The sequence below is a fragment of the Penicillium verhagenii genome (assembly GCF_028828195.1).
Source record: "Penicillium verhagenii strain IBT 33310 chromosome Unknown utg000003l_segment0_segment0, whole genome shotgun sequence".
In the NCBI taxonomy this organism is placed as follows: domain Eukaryota; kingdom Fungi; phylum Ascomycota; class Eurotiomycetes; order Eurotiales; family Aspergillaceae; genus Penicillium; species Penicillium verhagenii.
This window is the reverse complement of record NW_026643167.1, coordinates 4,008,151-4,030,214: the sequence shown is the minus strand read 5'-3', so window position 1 is coordinate 4,030,214 and position 22,064 is coordinate 4,008,151. Positions and strand designations below refer to the sequence as shown.

General features: G+C 33.2%; 4 protein-coding genes across 4 annotated transcripts; 3 read left to right on the top strand and 1 right to left on the bottom strand.

Annotated features, from left to right (window-relative positions):
* Positions 1 to 9,708: 9,708 nt before the first annotated feature.
* On the top strand, positions 9,709 to 10,055 carry N7466_002856 (uncharacterized protein; the record flags this gene model as incomplete). The annotated part of the gene is made up of 2 exons (XM_057162254.1): positions 9,709 to 9,967; positions 10,030 to 10,055. The coding sequence occupies 2 exons, from the start codon at positions 9,709 to 9,711 to the stop codon at positions 10,053 to 10,055; spliced, it is 285 nt and encodes a 94-aa protein (XP_057025539.1).
* A 1,957-nt stretch (positions 10,056 to 12,012) lies between these two features.
* Positions 12,013 to 13,511, top strand: N7466_002855 (Zn(II)2Cys6 transcription factor; the record flags this gene model as incomplete). The annotated part of the gene is made up of 4 exons (XM_057162253.1): positions 12,013 to 12,233; positions 12,292 to 12,403; positions 12,455 to 12,610; positions 12,678 to 13,511. The coding sequence occupies 4 exons, from the start codon at positions 12,013 to 12,015 to the stop codon at positions 13,509 to 13,511; spliced, it is 1,323 nt and encodes a 440-aa protein (XP_057025538.1).
* Positions 13,512 to 13,514: 3 nt separating this feature from the next.
* On the top strand, positions 13,515 to 14,169 carry N7466_002854 (uncharacterized protein; the record flags this gene model as incomplete). Its single annotated transcript, XM_057162252.1, has 3 exons — positions 13,515 to 13,571; positions 13,722 to 13,802; positions 14,128 to 14,169. 3 exons carry the CDS (start codon positions 13,515 to 13,517, stop codon positions 14,167 to 14,169), a joined length of 180 nt encoding a protein of 59 aa, XP_057025537.1.
* Positions 14,170 to 20,674: 6,505 nt separating this feature from the next.
* N7466_002853 (arrestin (or S-antigen) N-terminal domain protein) lies at positions 20,675 to 22,064 on the bottom strand (the record flags this gene model as incomplete). The annotated part of the gene is made up of 2 exons (XM_057162251.1): positions 20,675 to 21,810; positions 21,860 to 22,064. The coding sequence occupies 2 exons, from the start codon at positions 22,062 to 22,064 to the stop codon at positions 20,675 to 20,677; spliced, it is 1,341 nt and encodes a 446-aa protein (XP_057025536.1).

Below are 22,064 nucleotides of genomic sequence, written 5' to 3'. Positions count from 1 at the left end.
CCTGGGGGTTCCCCCCAGACCCCCAAGTCCCTGCCTACGGCAGGGGTATTATCCTAGAGTTTAAGGATTTAATATAGAAGGAATTGCATAATTTAAGTGTATAATGTAGTTCGAGGGCTTCAATATAGAAGGAATTGCATGATTTAAGCATATGATGCAGTTCGGGGGCTTCAATATGGAAGGAATTGCATGATTTAAGCGTATGATGCAGTTAGAGGGCTTCAATATAGAAGGAATTGCAGTATTCCAGACATACTGGGGGGGTCCCCCCCAGACCCCCCCTTGTGAGTGCAGATACGGGATTTAAGCATATGATGCAGTTCGGGGGCTTCAATATGGAAGGAATTGCATAAATCAAGCATATGATGCAGTTCGGGGGCTTCAATATGGAAGGAATTGCATAAATCAAGCATATGATGCAGTTCGGGGGCTTCAATATGGAAGGAATTGCATAAATCAAGCATATGATACAGTTCGGGGGCTTCAATATAGAAGGAATTGCATAAATCAAGCGTATGATGCAGTTCAGGGGCTTCAAATAGAAGGAATTGTAATCTTCCATACAGGGGGGGGACCCCCCAGACCCCCCCCTTGTAGGTGCAAGACTGACCAGTTGCCTCAATTCACTTTGAAAAAAGTGTCACGTGATCAGTAGGTCACCTGACATCACATTCAAGTCACCTGACATCACAAACTGATTGATAAGCAAAACTGAAAACGCCTACCCCCCCACCAAAAGTTTTGGTACTGTAAGAAAAATAGGCTCTCACTCCGCTTCGCTCCGTTCAAGCGATTAGTCTCTAATTTTTTATTTTCTAAAAACTCTTTCTTATTCTTTTATAGAATAAAAAAAAAGCCTCTTTTTTAAACTTTAATTATATAAATAATTATTAGATTATTTACTAAGTCTCCTAAAGAATATTAAACTTCTTCTTAGTAATTATATTTAGATTATTAAAAATAAAAATATAATAATATATATTATAAAAAAGAATATTAGCTAAATTAATCTAAATAATAAAATAATAAACTATTTTTTTAGCCTTTAGGATTAAGATATTATTATCTAACTTAACTAAATTATTAATAGCTTATTTTTACTTTTTTAGTATCTTAATCTTTTTATTATTATTTATCTAAGATTATTTAGTATAAAATAATATAGCCTAGGTCTTTTTTTTTTTAGTTTTAAAATCTTTTATTCTTAGTAAACCCTTTTTTTTCTTAGTCTTCTTATTAATAGCTTTTTTTTTTATCTTCTTTTTCTCTTTTAGTATCTATTTTAATACTAAAAGATCTAGAATCTTTCTTTTATCTATAATAATAATAATATAATTAAATACTATATTAATCTAGTTAAACTATTTTTATTTATTATTAATCTTAGATTATAAGATAGATTTTTTTATCTTTTTTATAATAATCTTTATCCTCTCTAATATCTTTAAGAAAATTATTATATCTAGATTTACTCTTAATAAATAAATCTAAGCTTATAATAATACCTAGAAATAAAAACTATATTAATTATTATTTAAATCCTAAGTATAATTATTATAAGAATTAAAATATAATATCTAAGATTTAATAATTATAATCTAATAACTAATAAATAGATTATTAATATAATTATAATAATTATATAACTATTTAGGAGATATCTAATAATTAATTTATTAATTATATACTATAATTTAATTAGACTAAATAATTATAGGCTTAATAATATTATTTTATTAGTTTATATATTATTATAGATAGCTTATAAGAAAAACCCTTTTTAGAGCTATATAAAAATAAACTATAAGAGGATCCTTATAAATATTAATACTAATTTATAAACTAGATAATTAAAATTAGATAAATATCTTTAGATCTTATTTATTTATTTTTAGATAATTAAGATTATTAAGTTCTCTAAGAACCTAGATAGGTTTAATATTATACTAAGTAAGAATTATAGGAATTATTATAGCTAATTTATTAATCTTCTTTTAAATTACTAATTTTATATCTTATTCTATTTTTTTACTCTTTATTATAATCTTTATCTATCTTTTTATTAACTATATTTATATAGCTATATTATTATTTATATCTTTATCCTCTTTATTATTATTATTATTATTATTATTATTATTATTATTATTATTATTATTATTATTATTATTATTATTATTATTATTATTATTATTATTATTATTATTATTATTATTATTATTATTATTATTATTATTATTATTATTATTATTATTCTTATTCTTATTATTATTATTATTATTATTATTATTATTATTATTATTATTATTATTATTATTATTATTATTATTATTATTATTATTATTATTATTATTATTATTATTATTATTATTATTATTCTTATTATTCCTAAATAAGACTTACTAAGAATAGATTAATAATATTAAGATATTAGAATAACTATCTATTATATTAATAAATAAGCTAAGATCTAATAAGAAAAACTCTAGATTAACTATAGGATATAAAAAAAGATTAATATATTTAATAATATTATCTATAATAATTAGGATTAATTTATATATATTACTTATAACAAAAGATAAGCCTTAGGCTTATAAATATATTATTACTAAATAAATTAGAAGGCCTTAATATTATAATATTAATATAAAAAAGAATATATAAACTATAAAGTTTAAAAAAAGACTTAGAGAAATATTATAAGAAATAGAATATAATATAAAAGAGTTTTATTATAAAAATAAAAAAGATATAAGATAATAAATATAATAAAGGAGATTTAAGTACTCTCTTATATATTAGATTAAATCTAAGATAATATCCTTAGATATAAGATATATAATAATATTCTTATTATTCTATTTAGATTAAAATCTTTTAGTATTAACTATTTTATTATATATAAAGATATAATATTAATAAATAAAGATTTAACTTAAATATAATAATCTTATTAGCTAAGATTAACTAAATAAGATATTCTATCTTAATTATTTATAGATATCCCTAAAAATAACTAACTTTCTTTTATTAAAAAGATAACTCTCTAATTATATATAATAATATAATCTTTTATTTTACTCTTTTTCTTTATCTATTATTTAATATAATTATATCTAATCCTTAATACTTATCCTTTATATATAATCCTATCTATATCTTATTTAGGAGGATTTAGATTCCTACTTAGCCCTAAGGAATTATATAAAAACTATTACTCTTCCCTAAAAATATATTAATAATTCTAGAAGGATAATCTAAGATATAGATAGATCTAGATAAATATAAAAAGATTAGAGGAGAAATATTTTAAAAATTTTTCTTTTAAAGTTTATATATATTTAATTTAGTTACTCCTTTTACTTTTAGTCTTATACTTATAAACTATAAGGATATAGTTATAGCTAGTAGGGGAGGATATAATAATAGATATTATCCCCTATATCTAGACTTACCTAGTTATAGATAGGAGTATCTAGATAAACCTACTATTACCTAGATAGGTTCTACCAGACCTAAAGGACTTAGTTATTCTTAACCTATAGTATATAGAAATCTATATATCCTTAGCTGAATCATACTAGTCTAGTTATTAATATAAAGCTATTTATAAAGTATTATTATAGATAGATTAGATTTAACTAAAGGTTCTCTACTTTTTAGTATTAAAAATTAAAAAGTATACCTACTTAGTTATATAGATTATTTAGAAGTCTAAGAGGTCTTATAAAAGGTACTCTATATTATATTACTCTAAATTATATTATATCTCTTAGTATTAAATAAATTTTAGTCTTACTAGGGCTATTTAAAGTAGGATAGATCTCTCTAGATTCTTATTACTAACCTATTAGTATATCTTAAATATACTACTATCTTATTATATAATATATGGTTATAGCCCTAATTTAGCTAAAGATAAGTTAATTTAAGCTTCTAAAAATTCTTACTTATTTTATTAATAAGTAGAAAAAGTTAGAGAATTCTATATTTAGTAATATTAAATATACCTATAAAATTACCCTATATAGATATAGGAACTATAAAGAGGAAGTCCTAACTATATAAGGCTAACCCTTCTACTAAAAATAGTAGAATAAAGAGGAGCTCTAGTATAATAGTGTTACGGACCTACAGGGGTCGCGCTCCCGCGGGGCAACGAGACCCAACCGAATTGTCTGACGTACAGGTCACGTGGAAGGCATGGTTCCAGGAACCATGGCCATTCCGTTGTACCCAGACAATACAGAATAATGCAGGGTCGCGATGGAAAGACCATGACTTGGGAAAGCAACGCAAGAAAGGGCCCATCGCAGGAAAAACGGTATCGTAGGGATCGGGGATCCCTAGGATAAAAGAATATCCTACGACAACACACGGGTCACGGTTTCGCGCGACAACAGCTATCACACGAACAGGAGTATCCTAGGACACACCACGATTAAGGGATTCCGCAGGACACCAGTTGTCCTAAGAATACCGGTATCCTACGATAGGTAGCAGCCACTGGTATCGTACGAACAGCAGGATCCTAGGAGCATCAGGATCCCACGGACGAGGATCACGTGACGACTCATCAGGCGATGAGACCCGCTCATCAACTGATGAGCCCGGAGAATATCAAGTGATGAGTCCCGGACTCATCAAGCGATAGGAAGGATTAGATATATAAGACAGTTATTACCCACATGTATTTAGTTCTTCACGATCAATCCATACATTGTTACTTGGAACCCAACAGTTCATTCACCTATCAGTTTCGTACAAGACAAACCCCTACTAGGAGAGGTATCCTTGGTCTCTAGTCCCTCGACTCAGCACCCAAGTATAGCTTGACTAGGCGACACCCTCTTGGACGCAGAACCCCCCGTTGAGTCTATTCTATAGACCCGAGCCCGTATAAGGCCTAACGTCAACTGGCAACGGTACGGTTGCGAATCGACGACTCAAGGATTGAGTGTCTACTTGGTAAGTAGAAGCCCTAACGAACGATACTCACTGTGACCACAGAGCGTTGCGTAACAAATAGTTCCTAACTACTAGCTTAGTTACTTATTATTTAGTTATATAATTAATACTATATTATGATTATATGATATAAGTTATAAATCCCCTAGCTCTCTAGCTTATATCATCTCTACTAATATCCTATAATAGCTATATTATTATATATCTAATACTATAGCTATATATATATATTATCCTAAATAAGCTTATTTATCTATATCTCTAATATCTAGTAAGCTTCTCTTTATTTAATCTTAAGAAACTATCCTATACTAATAATATAATATAATATAATAAGCTCCTATCTATCTACTTTTAACCAACAAATAGTAATAGCCATTCTAGCCTTATAACTAATATACTATAATATATTATCTCTAAGGCCTTAACTTATTTAGGTCAAACATCTATACTTCTTATTAGCTCTTAAGGATAGAGAATGACTACTAGGCTTTACCTATAGGCTTATCAGGTACCTTACTTAGTACTAAATAGAGTAAGTACTCTAATCAGGACTTAGCTATATATTATATTAGATAATACTTAGATATTATAAGTATAGCTTATTTATCCTATTATATAGGCCTATCTTTAACTACTAGTAAAGTTACTATATCCTTACTAGGCTATTTACTATTTTTTAAAGCTAGCTATATTAAGAAAGCTGGTTAACTATTTATATATACTCATTCAACTTATTATAACTAATCATTTAACTATTTATTAGAGCAGGCTTAACTATTTACCAGATCAGCCTTAACTATTTACTAATACTAGGTTAACTATTTATAAAATCAAGCTTAACTATTTATTAGAGCAGGCTTAACTATTGATGGAAACAGGCTTAACTGTTTACTAGAGTAGGCTTAACTGTTTATATATACTTAGTTAACTGTTTATAAATGCTTATTTAACTTATTATGGGTAGTTATTTAACTATTTACTAGAACAGGCTTATCTGTTTACTAAAGCTAGTAACTATTCACTAAAGCAGGCTGGTTGCTACTATGGACTATTAATCACCATATCTACCCTATTATTATTAATACTAATCTTAATAGTTATCTTAGTTTTCCTGATCTGTGAGATAGACGTGAATAATGTTTTCTTGCCTAAGACTGATGGTCTTTGATCGAGCCGACCAGCCTGTATATATATGTATATATCCTGTGAGATCAGGTTCTGGGCATAATACTATCATATATGGCGAAATCTGTAATAGCAAAGCTCTGGGTTTATTCGTTCTCTATATAATGCTATCTTGGAGTGAAAAAAGGCCCCGGAATATATTCTTATGGCCCTACTGTTAGTATCTTTACCTATGGCCTGAGCTTATATGAGTAAACTATTGATGGAGGCATAGGTCTTGGCTTCTTTAATTGTAGAGCGAGAATTGAATACTGGTCCTTAGCACCATATACAGGTGCCTGCACTTTACTAGAGTCCCTTGGTTTCGCAGCGCCCCCCTGCGGAGCACTTTTGTGGACGCATAGTTTATACTGCAGAGAACTTAGTGATGCAGTGGTCTCCTGTAGCAAACTTGGTGCTGCGGCGGTCTCCTGCGAGGAACAGTTGATATCGTAGAGCCCATCCTGCGAAGCATGTTTGACAACGCAGAGCTTGTACTGCGGAGCTGTGGCCACGGAGACCCTCAAGCATGCAGGCAAGAGATGGAGACCATGACACACAGCATGAGGAGGCAAGTCCTGTTTTTTTTGGGCTGGAAATCTGGCGCCTTTCATCCCACTTCGGCTACGTCTCTTCGTAGAGACCATCTGCGAAAATTAATAGGGACGGTTACTGGTTTTCCAGGGGTGTTGAACTGTTTAAACAGGTGTTGGAAGAGCTTTTCATGAATTTCTGGCTAGAAGACGCACCTCTGAGTGACCCGCGGCCGGCCTCATTTTGCCAAGAGGGACCGCTATTTCATTCCATGAAAGACGGCTAACTAGACTCTTCGTTTTCTGCCGTGGGTTATATTTGTAACTGTGTACTAGAACTGGTGAATAAACATTTAATCCATGGATTTAAATGCTATAGTAAATAAATCACGTAATATATTAAGTTAAGCTAGATATATTACTATAAAGTATTAAAAGAGGGCTTAATATATTAGCTATAAATATATAATTACTATGCCTATAGTGGTTAAACTAGAGAGAGCATATAATGTGTATATTAAGGAAAGTATATTATAATTAATAGTGTATATAGACCATTCCTTATCTTAAGTAAAGTAACTATTAAGATTGGCCTTATTAAGATATTGATACTTAGTTGTTAATAGTATAAAAACTTGAGTAAGAATGGTAATAAGGCTGGGGGAAACAGATTTTACAAATACTAGCTATAGACTTCCTGCTCACTCCTACCTTTTGTACTAACTCTACATTAAGGCTGAGTATCTATAGTCCATCTTAGTAACCATATAAGCTATAAATATCCTATCATTTCCTCCGCTAAACAATAATTAAGCACCCGATATAGCATACACTGTCCTTATTATCTAATTTGGTAATCCCCTAGATCCCTCTATTCCGACAGAAGATACTATAAAGGACAAGACTTCTTATGAGATAATCCTGTGTCCCCTAGGATGAGGTAGCTTAAAGGGTAGTGTCAAGGAAGATGCTCTACACGAATGACCTCAGGGCTAAGATGTGAAGAGAAGCAGTGCCACACCGAAAAAGTGATACATTAAGAACTACAACATAGTCGTTTCGCAATCCACCGCAGAATGAATAACAAGAGTCTTGACTGAGAGCAAGATTTGGCCTGTATGATAATTTATCAGACTAGACGATCGAATAAACGCATGTCCTCGAGTCACCTACACTGCTGACACCATCTAGAATTACGCAGGATTCTAGCCAAATAAGCTTGTAGAATAAAATTAGTGGCGACCTGGAGGGACTACTACTGACCAGTAATTGTGGAGATGATAGCAAAAGTAAAAATGGCTACGGCGGAGGGAGAAGGACCGGATGAGCGCCTTGTTGATGATTCCAATCGGGATCAGACTATTGTAATGGATTTCATATCTCTACTGAATTCCTCTCTCTATCAAAGCACTGCACTCTACCACTGACTATATGCAGCCTCTCACGGACGATATTATGGCCAAGAAATTGAAATACCGAATTGATCACCGGTGGAAAATTGATTCGTTCTTCGGCCGGATAGACCCGGACCCACAGGATACCACGTGCCATTTAAGCTTTTGCTACCAGCCGATCATTTTGTTCTGACCTCCGTTCTCCAATTCTCTCATCGTAGATACTGGGCCTCCTCCAATCGAATGCCTTGTCGAGGGCACCACGAAAGTCCGAGTGATAAGTGTTATTTCTCAGAGCAGACCAGGCAAGCGATGGCTGCATGCAGGTTTTGCTTCGAGTACGTTCCTTTGGGATCAACGCTGGTGGCAGGGAACCGTAAGCCGTAGGATCCGCGGGTGCCCTTCTGTTGTAGCATGTGTATATTAGTTGTATTATTGTAGAGTTCTGTGGGTCATGACCCAGTATTATAGATACGGGTCTAACCCTAATGCATGAGTAGTGCGTATCAGAGTCACGGGACAATACCATCAGTACAAGGGATCCAACACCTTCCAATCGACTTTGGGCAGATTAGGGTCGGCCACTTAAATTTATTCTGACCCACCGTGATCGTGGGCCCGCGGGACCTTTGGCTATTGATTGGTTGGGCTCCCGCTTAGTAATTCATGGGAGCTTGTGTCAACGTCAACTCAGAAAATGTGCAGAAAATCGATGTGGTTTTACCGTTACGTAAAAAAGGGTGCACACCTTACATAGTAAGGCTTATACGTAGTAGTTAGATGTCCATTCCGATAAATATTCATTACGTAATCAGGAGAGTATAAATTGCCAGAATGGAGGATACAGTAATACTGAGAGTTGAATACCATTGATTGGACCCATACGTTACACGATACGGAACACCGACAGATTAGCTAATTCTAACAGGCTTGTGGGTCTCACAATCCTGAGAGTATCTAAAGTTGTTCACACTTCACAGTCGGGATTCGGGCGAATCGAGCTTGGGTCTAGAAGGTTGTGGGGTAAGTCATGTATGTCAGAGGCAGAACTCTATTTTTAATCAATTTTTCCTTCTCACTGGGCATCCGTGAACCTTCCTCGCCTCGTTGAGGTTGCTTTCCTCCAGTGTACCCTAAAATTTGGAAACCACTTGGCATCCATCCTGCACGGGAACCTGAACAGGAGAGAATGTGCATATTATTCAATTCTGCCGCTGCTTGCTGGACCTTCGGCTCATGATGAATTGCACCGTGGGGGTGCGTCCTCCACCCCCAGGAATCACGCCGGATTTCAATTCCAAGCCCTGGTTACTCAATGCTAACCGCATCGCAGTAGCGGTGGGCATAACTGTTTCTACCATCTTTCTTATCATGCGACTATATACAAAAATTCGCATCATAAGAAAGTTTTGGTGGGATGACGGTGAGTCCTTTCATTACTTGATTATATCCGGCTGACTTTAATTATCATATAGTTTCAATCTTACTTGCCTGGGTACGACGACAAACGGGGATGACCTACAAGAATAATTTACTAATGAAACCCATAATAGGTCTTCTCTATTGGGGTCCAAACGACTGTTCTGTGTGGGAATATACAAAGGTCACCTTCAGAAATCCAACTACTGACCATGTGGGTATAGATGGCTATGCCCATTCACGGTTCGCAGTCCATATATGGAACATACCTCAACCGCTTATCGTCAACTACCGAAAGGTACGAGTCCATTAAATCTGATCCGGCCATCTACATTGTGCTGACAAAAGGCCAGACCATCCTCGCCTTGGCAGTGCTCTACCTCCCGACACTCGCACTCGCTAAACTGGCCGTATTATCGTTATACTATCGCGTGCTGGAATCTGTCCGCATGTGGCGATACACCCTCTGGACTATCGGTGCTGGTATATGCGCATACAGCATTGCTCTTATATTCGCGCTTGTCTTTGCCTGCCATCCCTTCCAGGCTGGGTGGAATTTCTCAGTTCCTAGCGCTTGCAGGCATCGGTCCAGCATTTATTTAGGAACAGCTATTTCAAATACCGCCAGTGATGTGGTCTTGATAATTATCCCAATTACATTTATGTTGCAGATGCATTTGCCGCTTTTGCAAAAACTTGGGATTTTATGTTTGTTTGGGATCGGTTGTCTGTTCGTGAACCTCTTTCCACCTGGCCAAATAAATTTGAAAGAGGGACAGCATTTATGCAAATACTAATTCCTATTTTTTGTTTAGCACCGTCTTTCTTAGTATCGCTCGCTTGGTGACTTTAGTTCCCTTACTCGCCTCGAATGATCAGCCACATAATATTGGTCTCGCCTGTCTTTTTATGTAAGTGAACTTTGATTATATGAGAACCAGCCTTCAAGCTCTTGATCGGACATTTATCAATGTGGTTTCAATCGTCTTTTAGAGTGATCGAGGCCAACTTCATCATCCTGTGTGGCTCTGCTCCTTATACCCGTCAATTCATCCGCCACCATGGACCGGGATTAACAAGCCGAAATGCCAGTGAGAGAACACGTCTTTCTTCAAACGAGACCCCCGCCCCGCCTTTGACTCAGAAAAAGAGGCCCAGGGGGTTACATGATGATATTGAGATGGCTATGAATGGCCCTTTTGCCACTCAGAACTCAAGGTATGGCGATGGTTGAGTTCAGTGCAGGCTTTGGTAAGCTAAATCCTGCGCTAAGAAAATGAGTTTATTTTCGCTCGCTTGGCGGGTCATGGGAGAACTGCTAATAGATGCCATTCAAAAGCTCGATGGAACCGATAAGGTGGCAAGTAAGCTCTTAAATACCATACGCAGATTAGCCGCAGACCACTCTTCGAATCTCCATTGCGTGGTAGGGTAGTCCACGGCTAGTCCGACTCAATCATAAATCGATTCGAAATTTCAGTCATAGGGATAGCAAACATTCCAAGGAGAATTAAAATATGTATTGATAAAGAATACATCTGGATTTGCCGGCGTATTTTTCTCTTCCAGGATGTTTGTGAGGTCTCAGGCGGCTCACTTGCATGAAATATATTTTTACATCGTCGCGTAGGGTCTGTTTTCGTGTCACCCCAAAACAATCTTTTAGATCAAATTGGGTTACAAACTTTATTCAACGATACCCTATCCTATCCTCTCGATATTCAAGGCGATATAACTACAGTAGTTTTCGAAATCTGTTATAACGCCACACTCTTTTGACTTGATTGTCGGAAACTAATCCTGAGAGCTGTAAGTCCTGATTGGATACCATCAACGAGCTCGGGCCTTCAGACCGCTTGCCGAAATAGTATCTGTAACTTACATTACCACTGTGAGACATGAGGCACCGCGGCGCTAACAAGATGACTCATTGAACTAATTACCGTCAACGTTTTGCCGGCAAAACAGAGCGGTGCTCCAAAAGGGGCTAGCGTTTCCCGGGTATATTTTCCGGCAATCAAGTTGGAAGAGTCTGGAGGTATAGCTGATTTCGAATATTACTGTAATCGGATTTGATACTTCTGTTGGTTCTCTCCCACCACGTATTCCATCACTGCTCTCTATCACTGACTACAAGCAGCTTTTTACGAACTCACGTTTTATGGCCAAGGAACTAAGATACAGAATTGGTCTCCGGTGCAAACTTGACCCAAGTCACGCAAACCACGTGCCATTTAGGTTTTTGGGTGTCGGCTGATCATTTCGATCTGACCCTCCCGTTCTCCAACTCTCATCGTAGATACCGACCCTTTTCAAATCGATTGCCTTGTCTGAGATATTGGTAAAGTTCCCGACCAAGAGGGAAACCAGGCAAACGGTCGCAGCAAACACTGGAGGAATTGCTTCTAACACGTTCCTTTGCAATCGACGCTCGTAGCAGGGCAATGTAAATTGTAGGATCCATAGGTGAAGAACCCCTCGGTTCAAATGAGGTCACCGTGTTATTTGGAGGCCCATCCCAGTCAGCCATGGAAGGCTATGCCCCGCAATTTCCAAACAGCAGTAAAGTTGCTATCCCGCGAGAGTCAAATACCCAAATTATAAGGTTAAAAGGGAGAGTCAGCCGGGCATGTGACACTTGTCGTGGACAGAAGGCAAAATGTAGTGGCCAGCGTCCCGCATGTCAACGCTGCCGTCAAAGCGACATGACGTGCATCTACTCGAACACCAAAGGAGATCGAGATGCCAAGTTCAGTTGCTTAATCTCAAGAACTGCTTGTGGCATGATTTGCTAATGTTTTATCTAGACAATTTGCCGATCTCACGTCTCGAACACAGATATGCGAGGGTCTTCTCCGGAACCTGCATCCCTATCTCGATCGTCAACTAGCTATACAGGTTGAGAAACTTATTGATGGAGTAAGATGATTAGGTAGATGCTTTCCAAACAAAGGATCTGACGGTATTTAGCTTCCTGTCACGTCTCCGATGATCCTAAACCCGAGCCCGATAAAGGACGTCCAGGAAGCAACAAATAACCCAATAAAACAGAACGATCACACCGTCGAGGACCGCAAAATGCACCGAATTTCTCAGGCGACAGGGTTTGTCGGTAGACCATCAGAGGTGGCTTGGCTGCATAATCTGCAAAGAGGACCGAACCTACGCAGCGAAATTACGTCCTTTAGGCCAGTCAGGGTTTCTCTCGCCCTTGCTTACCAATAACTTTCTCGATGACACCCAAGTTCTTGCTCCAAATTCGACGGATAATTCGGACTACCCCTCGGAAAATGCTGCTACTCAACTTGTGGAATGCTATTTTCAGAATGCGCACGCCTCGTTTCCTCTTATCAGCAAATTAGTATTTCTGGAACAATTTCGCCGTTTCTATGCAAATGCTGATCCTGAACCTGGTAGAAAATGGATTGCAATTCTGAATATGATACTCGCTATCGCTTCACGGCATAGCTCTCTTGTGAGAAAGCAACCTAGGTCCGACTTGCCTTACTTTACACGAGCCTGGGAGCTTTATACAAGGGACTTTGCTGTTTTAGAACACCCAAGCCTACAACAGGTACAAATTGAGTCCCTTATATCCCTATACCTACTTTCTGTCGGTCAAATCAATAGGTTGGTTCACTTATTCACCGCATTTACACGCCCAGGACTGATAAGGAATAGGGCTTCACGGATGTGTGGCATTGCACTGCGATCAGCCGTGGCTATGGAAATACACCTTCCTACTCAGGGCGTAACGGTGATCACCGCTTCCGGAAAGCAGCTAAATCTGTTCGCTACGCGTGAAGTCATCGTATCCGAAGGCGTATTTGAGACTCCTAAGCTTTTGATGCTGAGCGGTATTGGTCCAGCAAAGGAGTTGGCAAAACACGACATCGATATAATCGTCAACTCCCCCTATGTTGGCCAACATCTGCTTGATCATCCTGGTGTGCCCTTTGTCCTTTGTGTTAAAGACGGGTATAGAATGGATGACTATGTTTTGCGAAAGGGCCCTAAGTATGATTAAGCTATGAAAAGCTATAGTAAGGATTATGGTAGACTGATGGGATTGGGTTTCTGGGAGATGGTTAGATTCTCTTATATTAATGATTATCTTAAGAGAAGTCTAGAATATTAAGAGGCTAAGGTTTTGAATAGTTGAGTTAACCCCTTCTGCCCTTATAATTAATCTTATTTTAAGCTTAACTTTATCTATCTATTTAGTAATATCTTTTAGTGGTACTATCCTACTCTTAATAAGGGTAATTATATTATTATAATAGTTAATCTTATCTATCTAGTATCTAATCCTAGTAAGGTTATTTATACTAAAAAGTACTAATCCTCTTTAGTAAGCTAATATTAACTTAAATTATTTTAATAATAATCTTAATATTATTATAATCTATAAGGGGATTAGATATAGCTATAATATTCTAAAGAATAGTAAAGGTTTTAAGGATATTATTATTAATAAGTACCCTTAGGAAATATTATTATATTTAGATAATCTAATAAAGCTAATAGTATTAGATTACTCCTAGACTTTATTCTATCCTTATAGTACTACCTATTTAGCTAAGAGTATTAAGTAAGGTTTTATAGACCTTATACTTAGTATTTTTAGAATTAAGAATCTATAGGTTATTGATATATTTATGATTCTTATTATTCTTGATTATTAAATCTAAAATTTTGTTTATATGGTTATTAAAAAGGGTATAGATATAATTAAGTAAACTTACTAGGATATATTTATCTATTAATTTATAATATAATATAAGGGTCTTCTTATTTATAAACTTAGTAATATAAATAAATATTGGATAAAGCTTAAATTTCCTAAATTAATATCATATTTTGGTTAATAGGACTTAGTTTAGCTGAAATAGTTAAAAAAAAGTTAATTAAAACTATTTTATTTTAGAGGATTTTAAATTAGTTAATCTAAGTATTTATTCTTCTAGGTATAAAGAATAATCTAAAGTTATTTATTATATTTAGTTTTTTATAATATTATATATAAAGAATAGTTAGTTCTATATTTATTATAATAGCTAAGGAATAGTACTTAGAAAAGAATATTAGTATTATAGTATATAATAGCTACTAGATTAATAACCTATTTATTAGTAAGGTCTTAGTTTAATATAACTAAAAATCTTAGAAACCTAAATTATAATAATATATTATTCTAATTATTATTATTTCTACTATATTTATATTAATCTTAGCTATTAAGATTTAAAGTATATATTTATATAGCTTTTATTACTTCTAAGGAGCTATAATTCTCTTAATCTTTTCTATTTTACTTAATAATATTAATTAATTTTTAGATCTACTAAAACTATATTATAAAATTAGGAAACTAATATAAATATTACTTAATTTCTTTTAATAGATATAATAGGTAATTAGATAATCTTAAAATTAGGAGGGATCTTAGTAATAATTACTCTTAATATTAAAGGGATATTTTATTAGAATAAGAGAATTATTAATAGCTTTATTATTATTATAAATAAACTCTTATTTAATTATATTTTTATTCTTAATTATTAACTTACTAAAACTATAGTATTTTTAGTCTAATAAAGTAGTAATATTAGTAATTTTATTTATATTAATTATAGTATAACTACTAATATTACTTATTTACTTATTAATAATATAGATTATAGAGTATCTAGGATTTATATAATAAATATTATTATTAATAATAAAAGAAGTATTAATTATATTATTAGCTATTAGCTATATATACTTATATTAATAGATATAATTATAGTTTAATTAATATAAGATATTAATAAATAATTAAAAATAATAAGATCTATCCTAAGAAAAAAGTATTAACTCTATACTTAATTATTAGGCCCTTAAAAGTAGCTTATATAGGAGCTTTATAGGAAGCTAGATCTAAGTTATATATTAGATAATAACTTATAATAAATACCTAGAGGGTCTTCTTTTAATTAATATTAGTAAGGTTATTTTTTAACTATTAATACTATTTATAGATAGTATTATTATATATATTATTATAAACCTTACTAAAAGATCTACTATTATTAACTAAAGTTTTAGACTTAATTAGTAAGATTTTATTACTAATAATATATTTAAGGAAATTATATTCTAGGTTATTTATATAATTAATCTTACTATTTAAAGAAATAAAGTAGGCTAGGCTATAATTAAAGAAATACTAAAAGTTATTAATATTATTAGTCTCTTTACTAGATATATAAAAATAATACTAATATATAATAAAATTTCTATTTAACTTTAGTTAGTATTCTATATATTATAAATAAATAATAAACTAAATATATCTCTAAAAGAGAGAATAGCTATAATATATTAGATTACTAGAAGCTATTATAGTATTTATCTTATTATTAACTAAATAAATAGTTAATTTATAAGGAGGTAGGTTATATTTTATATAAGATATTTTATAGTTACCTAATATAACTATATATAGTATCTTAAGTATAATATTATTTATTTATTATTATTAGATATCCTAATTTATCTTATAGATAGAGCTTATATTATTATTATTAGGATTATCTTAGTTTAGGATTTTCTCTCTAAGAAGTAACTTAGTATATTCTTTTATAATAATATTACTAGATAAGATAAAGCTTATTTTATTAAAATATATAGATATAATATTATTATAAGATAGAATATTAAAGGATTATTAGTTAATATAGGATATATTACTACTATATTAAATAAAGACTATACTAGTATTAGCTATATCTATAAGCTAATAATAGATTCCCTAAGTATTAGTATAGCCTAAATTATTTAGTACTATAACTATAAATAAACCCTTATTACTAGCTTAATAGGTAGTTTTAAAGCTTAAGATTTTAGATTCTATAGTACTATTTATAGGTAGAATTTAGTAGAAGTAGGTTATTCTTAGTTTTAGATTAGGTAAACTAATTTTATAAAAATATTAGTTATATATAATAATTAAATTAATTATAGAGTAAGAAGGAGTATAATTATACCTAAACTAAGTTAGCTAAGATATATATCTTAATTAGAATTATAAAGAATATATATATAGGTAGAACTATAAATAATATTATTAAGTATATTCTTACTTATCCCCTATTTAACTAAGAATATAAAACCTAAGCTAAAGGGTATTTAGTAATAAATATTTATATTATTAGGGATATATACTAAAAAGATAATATTTATATTATTAGTTAGGTTATACTTAATAGGTATTATTAAGGGATTCTCTATAAGATAGGTAAACCCTTTATTATTATTATTAATAGTATTATCTATCTAGTTATTAATTAGAACTACTAGATTAATATATAGAAAATACTTATTTAATATAAATATAATAAATATAGTTATTCTTAAGAGTATAGCTAAGAGAGCTAATATAATAATAGACTTTATATTAGTTAATACTTCTAATTCTAGCTCTTAAGTACTAGATTAGATTAAATTCCTCTTATTTAAGTAATAGATTAATATAATTTATAGATTATATTATTCTATTATAGGAATTCTAAGTATCTTTATACTATTAATTACTTTAAATCTTAAAATATATAAAAGTAGAGTATTTAGCTATTAGCATAATAATTAGTAGATAATATTTATTATAAAACTATTACTAACCCTATAAATATTAATTAATTAACTCTTACTTTATTATTTATTTATAATATTTAATAATAGCTATATAAGCTATTATATTAAATATTCTTATTAAATACTTAACTAAGTAATATAATAATTTTCTAGATCTTTAATTAGGCTTAGAAGAAGGTTTATTTAAAAAAATATATATAGTAAAAGCTTAGTAGATATTTAAGATTAAGATCTAAGATTATTAGATTATATATATAATATAATTATAATTTAGATTTAGATTTAGATTTAGAGAAATAAAGCTTAAAGTAGTTAAGTAATATCTAGGCCTTAGAGATATTAAGTTAAGCCTTAGGACTTTAGGTAGTTAAATAAATCCTAATTATACTTATTTCTTATAAAGTTTTTATTATATATAAGTAATCCTTAAATACTTTTTAATATTCTCCTATAAGAAAATTAATAGATATCTACTAATTAATTATAACTAGGATCCTAAGTCTAGACTAAAACCTTATTTTAATTTCCTAAGCTTAAGATAGATAAATATAATATATATTATTAGGCTTAGATTTTTATTAATCTTATAGATAGACTTTTTCTCTTTAGTTTTTCCTATATATAATAATACTATCTAGTATATTTATTATATAATATAAAAAATATTTTCTTTAATTACTACTTAGTTATATTAAGTAACTAATTAAAATATAATAATATTCTATTATTTAACTCTATCTTTTATTATCTTATAGTTAGTCTCTTTATTAGTTATAATATTAAGTAATTACTAGATAGATTAAGGTCTTAAATATAAGTAGTATTTATAGTTTAGAGATATAAATATAATATTTCTTTATAAAGAGATATATAGTTATATATAATAAGAAAATTAAGCTAATCTCTAACCTAATTATTTATATAGATACTTCTAAATTTATAATAATACTTTACCTTTATTCTTGATTGCTACTAACTATATATTATAATAGTACTTTTTGATAATTTAGATTTTAGAAAGGTGGTTAGCCTGTGAAAGAAAATAAACTATATAGGTGGTTTTGCCCTAAGGCAGATGAAAATGTATATGAGGGGTGATATACTGCCTGTTAAGTGACTTACGTTCCGTTTGTTAATATATCTATACTTACTATTAATAGGCTGCTTATTGATGTGTTGATAGTTACTATCTATAAAATGGGTTTTAATTATTTATTAAAGCTTATTAACTATTTAACTATTTATTAATGCCTGTTAACTGTTTATTAATGTAGCATCACCTGTTGATTAATATAGTGTTAACTGTTTATCAACTCTGGTCAAGTATTTATTAATGCTGTTAACTGTTTATTAATGCTAAAACTTTGCTGTTAACCAGATTATGATTGAGTGTTAATAGGGGGGTTATTATAACATTGAGATAATATTATAAGAGATAATTAATTAGTTAGTATAGATAGTTAAGTAGTAAAGAGGGGAACGCTTATTAGCAAGTATATTAGTATAATATGCAGTTCAATCTTACTATTCAAATACCACCAAAGTATAGTATAACTAGATATATAGTTATAACTTATATAGTCTTTGTATATAAATCCATATGACTTAGCACACTCGATATTAATAGTAAGCGCTTTCGCAAAATCTTTTTCTTTTGGTATGTTTGGTAATGATAGAAGAAAAAATCTAACTAAGAGTTGGAAGAGCTCTATTTATATACTTATAACTACTAGAAAAAATTTGGTAGGTATAATTCTTGGGAATCACACGACCATATTTGTTAGTGCTTCCTTTAGATAGCAGGCTACGTCTCGACTCTCGCTTCTTCCTTCCTCTTCTTTTTCGCTTCATAATACAACATCTATTGCTTGTTCCTCTCTTCCTTAGTTTCTATGAATAATAATTTTGGTATTAGCAATTAGCGATCACCCCATCTCACCCTCTTCTCACCCCGTTCTCACCCCATTCTCAACTCTCTTACCCAGTATACAAACTTCTCACCTATATTACCCACACTCACCTAACTTAGGGATAGGCGCCGCTCTAAACGAACAAGGCTTCATTAAAGGTTGACTATATATATATATACATATGGCTTTATTGCGGCCAGTAGCTCGGTGGGTGACCCCAGGGTGAGAAGGGTGAGTGCGCAATAGATAGGATGAGAAGCAAGATAAGCACGCTAGTAAGCATCTATCCTCATTCGGGTGATGACCCCACTGAGTCATACACACCGTCATACTGTTTTCCAGTACAATTTAGAATAGCTTATAAACTAAAGCAGCCACATAAGGCCTTTATAGTTATAACCTATCACTTACAAGATTTCCCGTACCTGATCGGGTTGATTAAATAGTCACCGGATTCAGCTAAAGAATGTGACGACTACCGATTAAAAATGAATTGGACGCAATTAATACCCTATTTGATCGGTCAGGTTTTCACTGAATTTGATCACTAAAATGATCACTGAATTGGTGCATTTATATTATCTGCATTTAAGATCATCAATTCAGTCATGCGTTTCTAAACATCGGCGCTTTATGCCGAGTTGATTAAGTAATAAATTGGCCTACGAGAAAGTCTTACTATAATAATAAAATGCAGCATTCCAACTGCTCATGCCACCGTCTGTTGGTCCGACCAATGAGAGTCCAGAAGGGCTTTTTTTCGACCAATCTGCTCTTACAATCGCCGCTTAAACTTCATCCCGAGAATTAATGGGCTATAATCAAATAAGGAGAAGTGCCGACAGATTTATTACCTTCTCTAGATCACCCAGCCTTTCTTTACCCTTTATGACCTCTCTCTCAAACGCTATAGAGGTCGCTATCCATATAGACTGTTTGCTCACCTCGAAGAATCCAGGGAACAGCTTGGGCGAAACAATGCTAGCTGGAAAGGAGTGATCCTACCTTCCTTACAGGCGGGAAGGTTAAAGCTTTCAGAATATTGTAGGATGCCGTTGAGATTGGCAGTGACTGTTTTGCAATCAGCACAATCCTGGAGCCCAAAAACAAGCTCGAATTATTTCCCACCAAGAGCTGGCAGCCAAAGTAGCGTATGCAATACCGTAAGATCCTCGATGCGTATCCCATACGTTACCAGCCGCGCTATTCGGAGGCACAGCCTACATAAAATGGCCAACCGTCGGTGAAGGGAATCTCGGATTTTGATATCCTCATATCTCCAGCCGCTTATGACAACTCGGGAGCTTTCGCGGTATCTTGGAAATACTAAGCAAAAGCCTATTATCTTGTTTTCACTCTAGCTAACATCTATAGGAACGCAAGTAGTCAACCCGCAAATTGATTAGAAGGATCACCAGCGCAAATTAGTGATTAGATGGGATTGGAGAGGAGAGATAAAAGCTATGTACATGGTAGATACAAAAAGCCACGGCACGGAGAGCTGAGGCAGTCAAGCTTCAACACATTAGCGGAAAATTGAAGGGTGGCTAATTGAAAAATCCTAAGCGGCAAGCAGATGCTTTTTGCTTAATTTTAATTTGATATCCAGGTCCTCGTCTTCCGATAAATATCATTGCCAGGTTCAGTCAAAATGCGAGAACAGCGACGGTAGTTGGGTTGCATTGCGTCGTGTTGTCATCTGTATTGGAACATTCAAGGAAATCGATGAAGCATGTATGCTCATTCCTGGCGAATTGTAAGAAAGGGACATATCCAACGAATATGTGCGAGATATCAAGCACGAGTGAAATGTGGGAACAAATGACTTTGAGTTGGGGAGTCTCAAAGGAATGACGATGGCGGCTGTATAGTATGTAGCTCCAGCAAGGGAGGCAGATGGATTATCCGAGCACAGAGAGAATTCGAAACGATCGTCATTAGATGGCTTTGAATGTTTCTGCCATTGCTGTGTTGCCACACGCATTTTGCATACAGGAAGGACCGAAGTTTTCAGGCCTTGTCCTGCCCGAGAAAGGGGCAGGGTGCCAAACCGGTAAGGAAAGTCTTGCCACGGGAACACACTGTAAAATGTGCTAATCCGAAGTTTGCAAACTATAGAATGAAGATCTGGAGGCTTTTCATCTCCCGCAGGATGGAATTCAAGTTTTAATGTTGCGATAGAGGCAACTCTTTCCTTCCCTTCACTATTGGAGATGAGAAGCTGTATGGCCTTAGGTTGGGCACAAGACGCGACCATTCGACCGATGCTGGGCTGAAGAAAATTCCGCTTCACTTTATTTTCCTTCCGCGCACAAAAGTATGTCTGATCGGCAAGATCAAGAGTAGCATCTTCCTGTACTGTCGGAACAACACGAATCACTTTGATAGAATTTGCAAGAATCCTGATTTGAGGGTTGCTCGTCGGACATTTGTCGAGAATTCTAACCTCAATGGTATAGAACACTTTCGTCATTTCTAGTGTCATGTCCTCGGACGACCTGTTTTCATCCTCGTTACAAGGCTGCTTGCCTATTGTTGGAGGGAGCATAGCGTGATATTTCCCAATATGGCAATTGCGAAATTGATGTTGGCAAATGTGTGGTGATAAACGTTCAGGAACCATGAAAAGGAAGGTAAATTCGTAAGGGTGACCAGCTTTCAGAACACAATTTCTCAAATCTTCAAAATGTTCCACAGACTGGCGAATGTTGAGAAATCTGTATCCAGCACCGCTGGTACCAGGACATGCTCGTCGCTCGACGAGGACACGTGCTTCCCCTAAATAGGTCAGCTGGGTGTGGAAATACATGTATGCATTTGATAATACCTTTGAAAGAAATTTCGATCTCATTGAATGGAGTGTCATAGTCCACGAGGATAACAGCTGTGCCTTCGATCCGGTCCCCAGTGGTGTAAGGAGTAGTGACCCCGCCCTTCTGTCCAACTAGACTGATGGTGATCTTTGGCTTAGAATGTCGGATGAGGGAATAAAGTGATTTAGACCGGCATTTCAGTCTCTCAGTGTCGGTCAT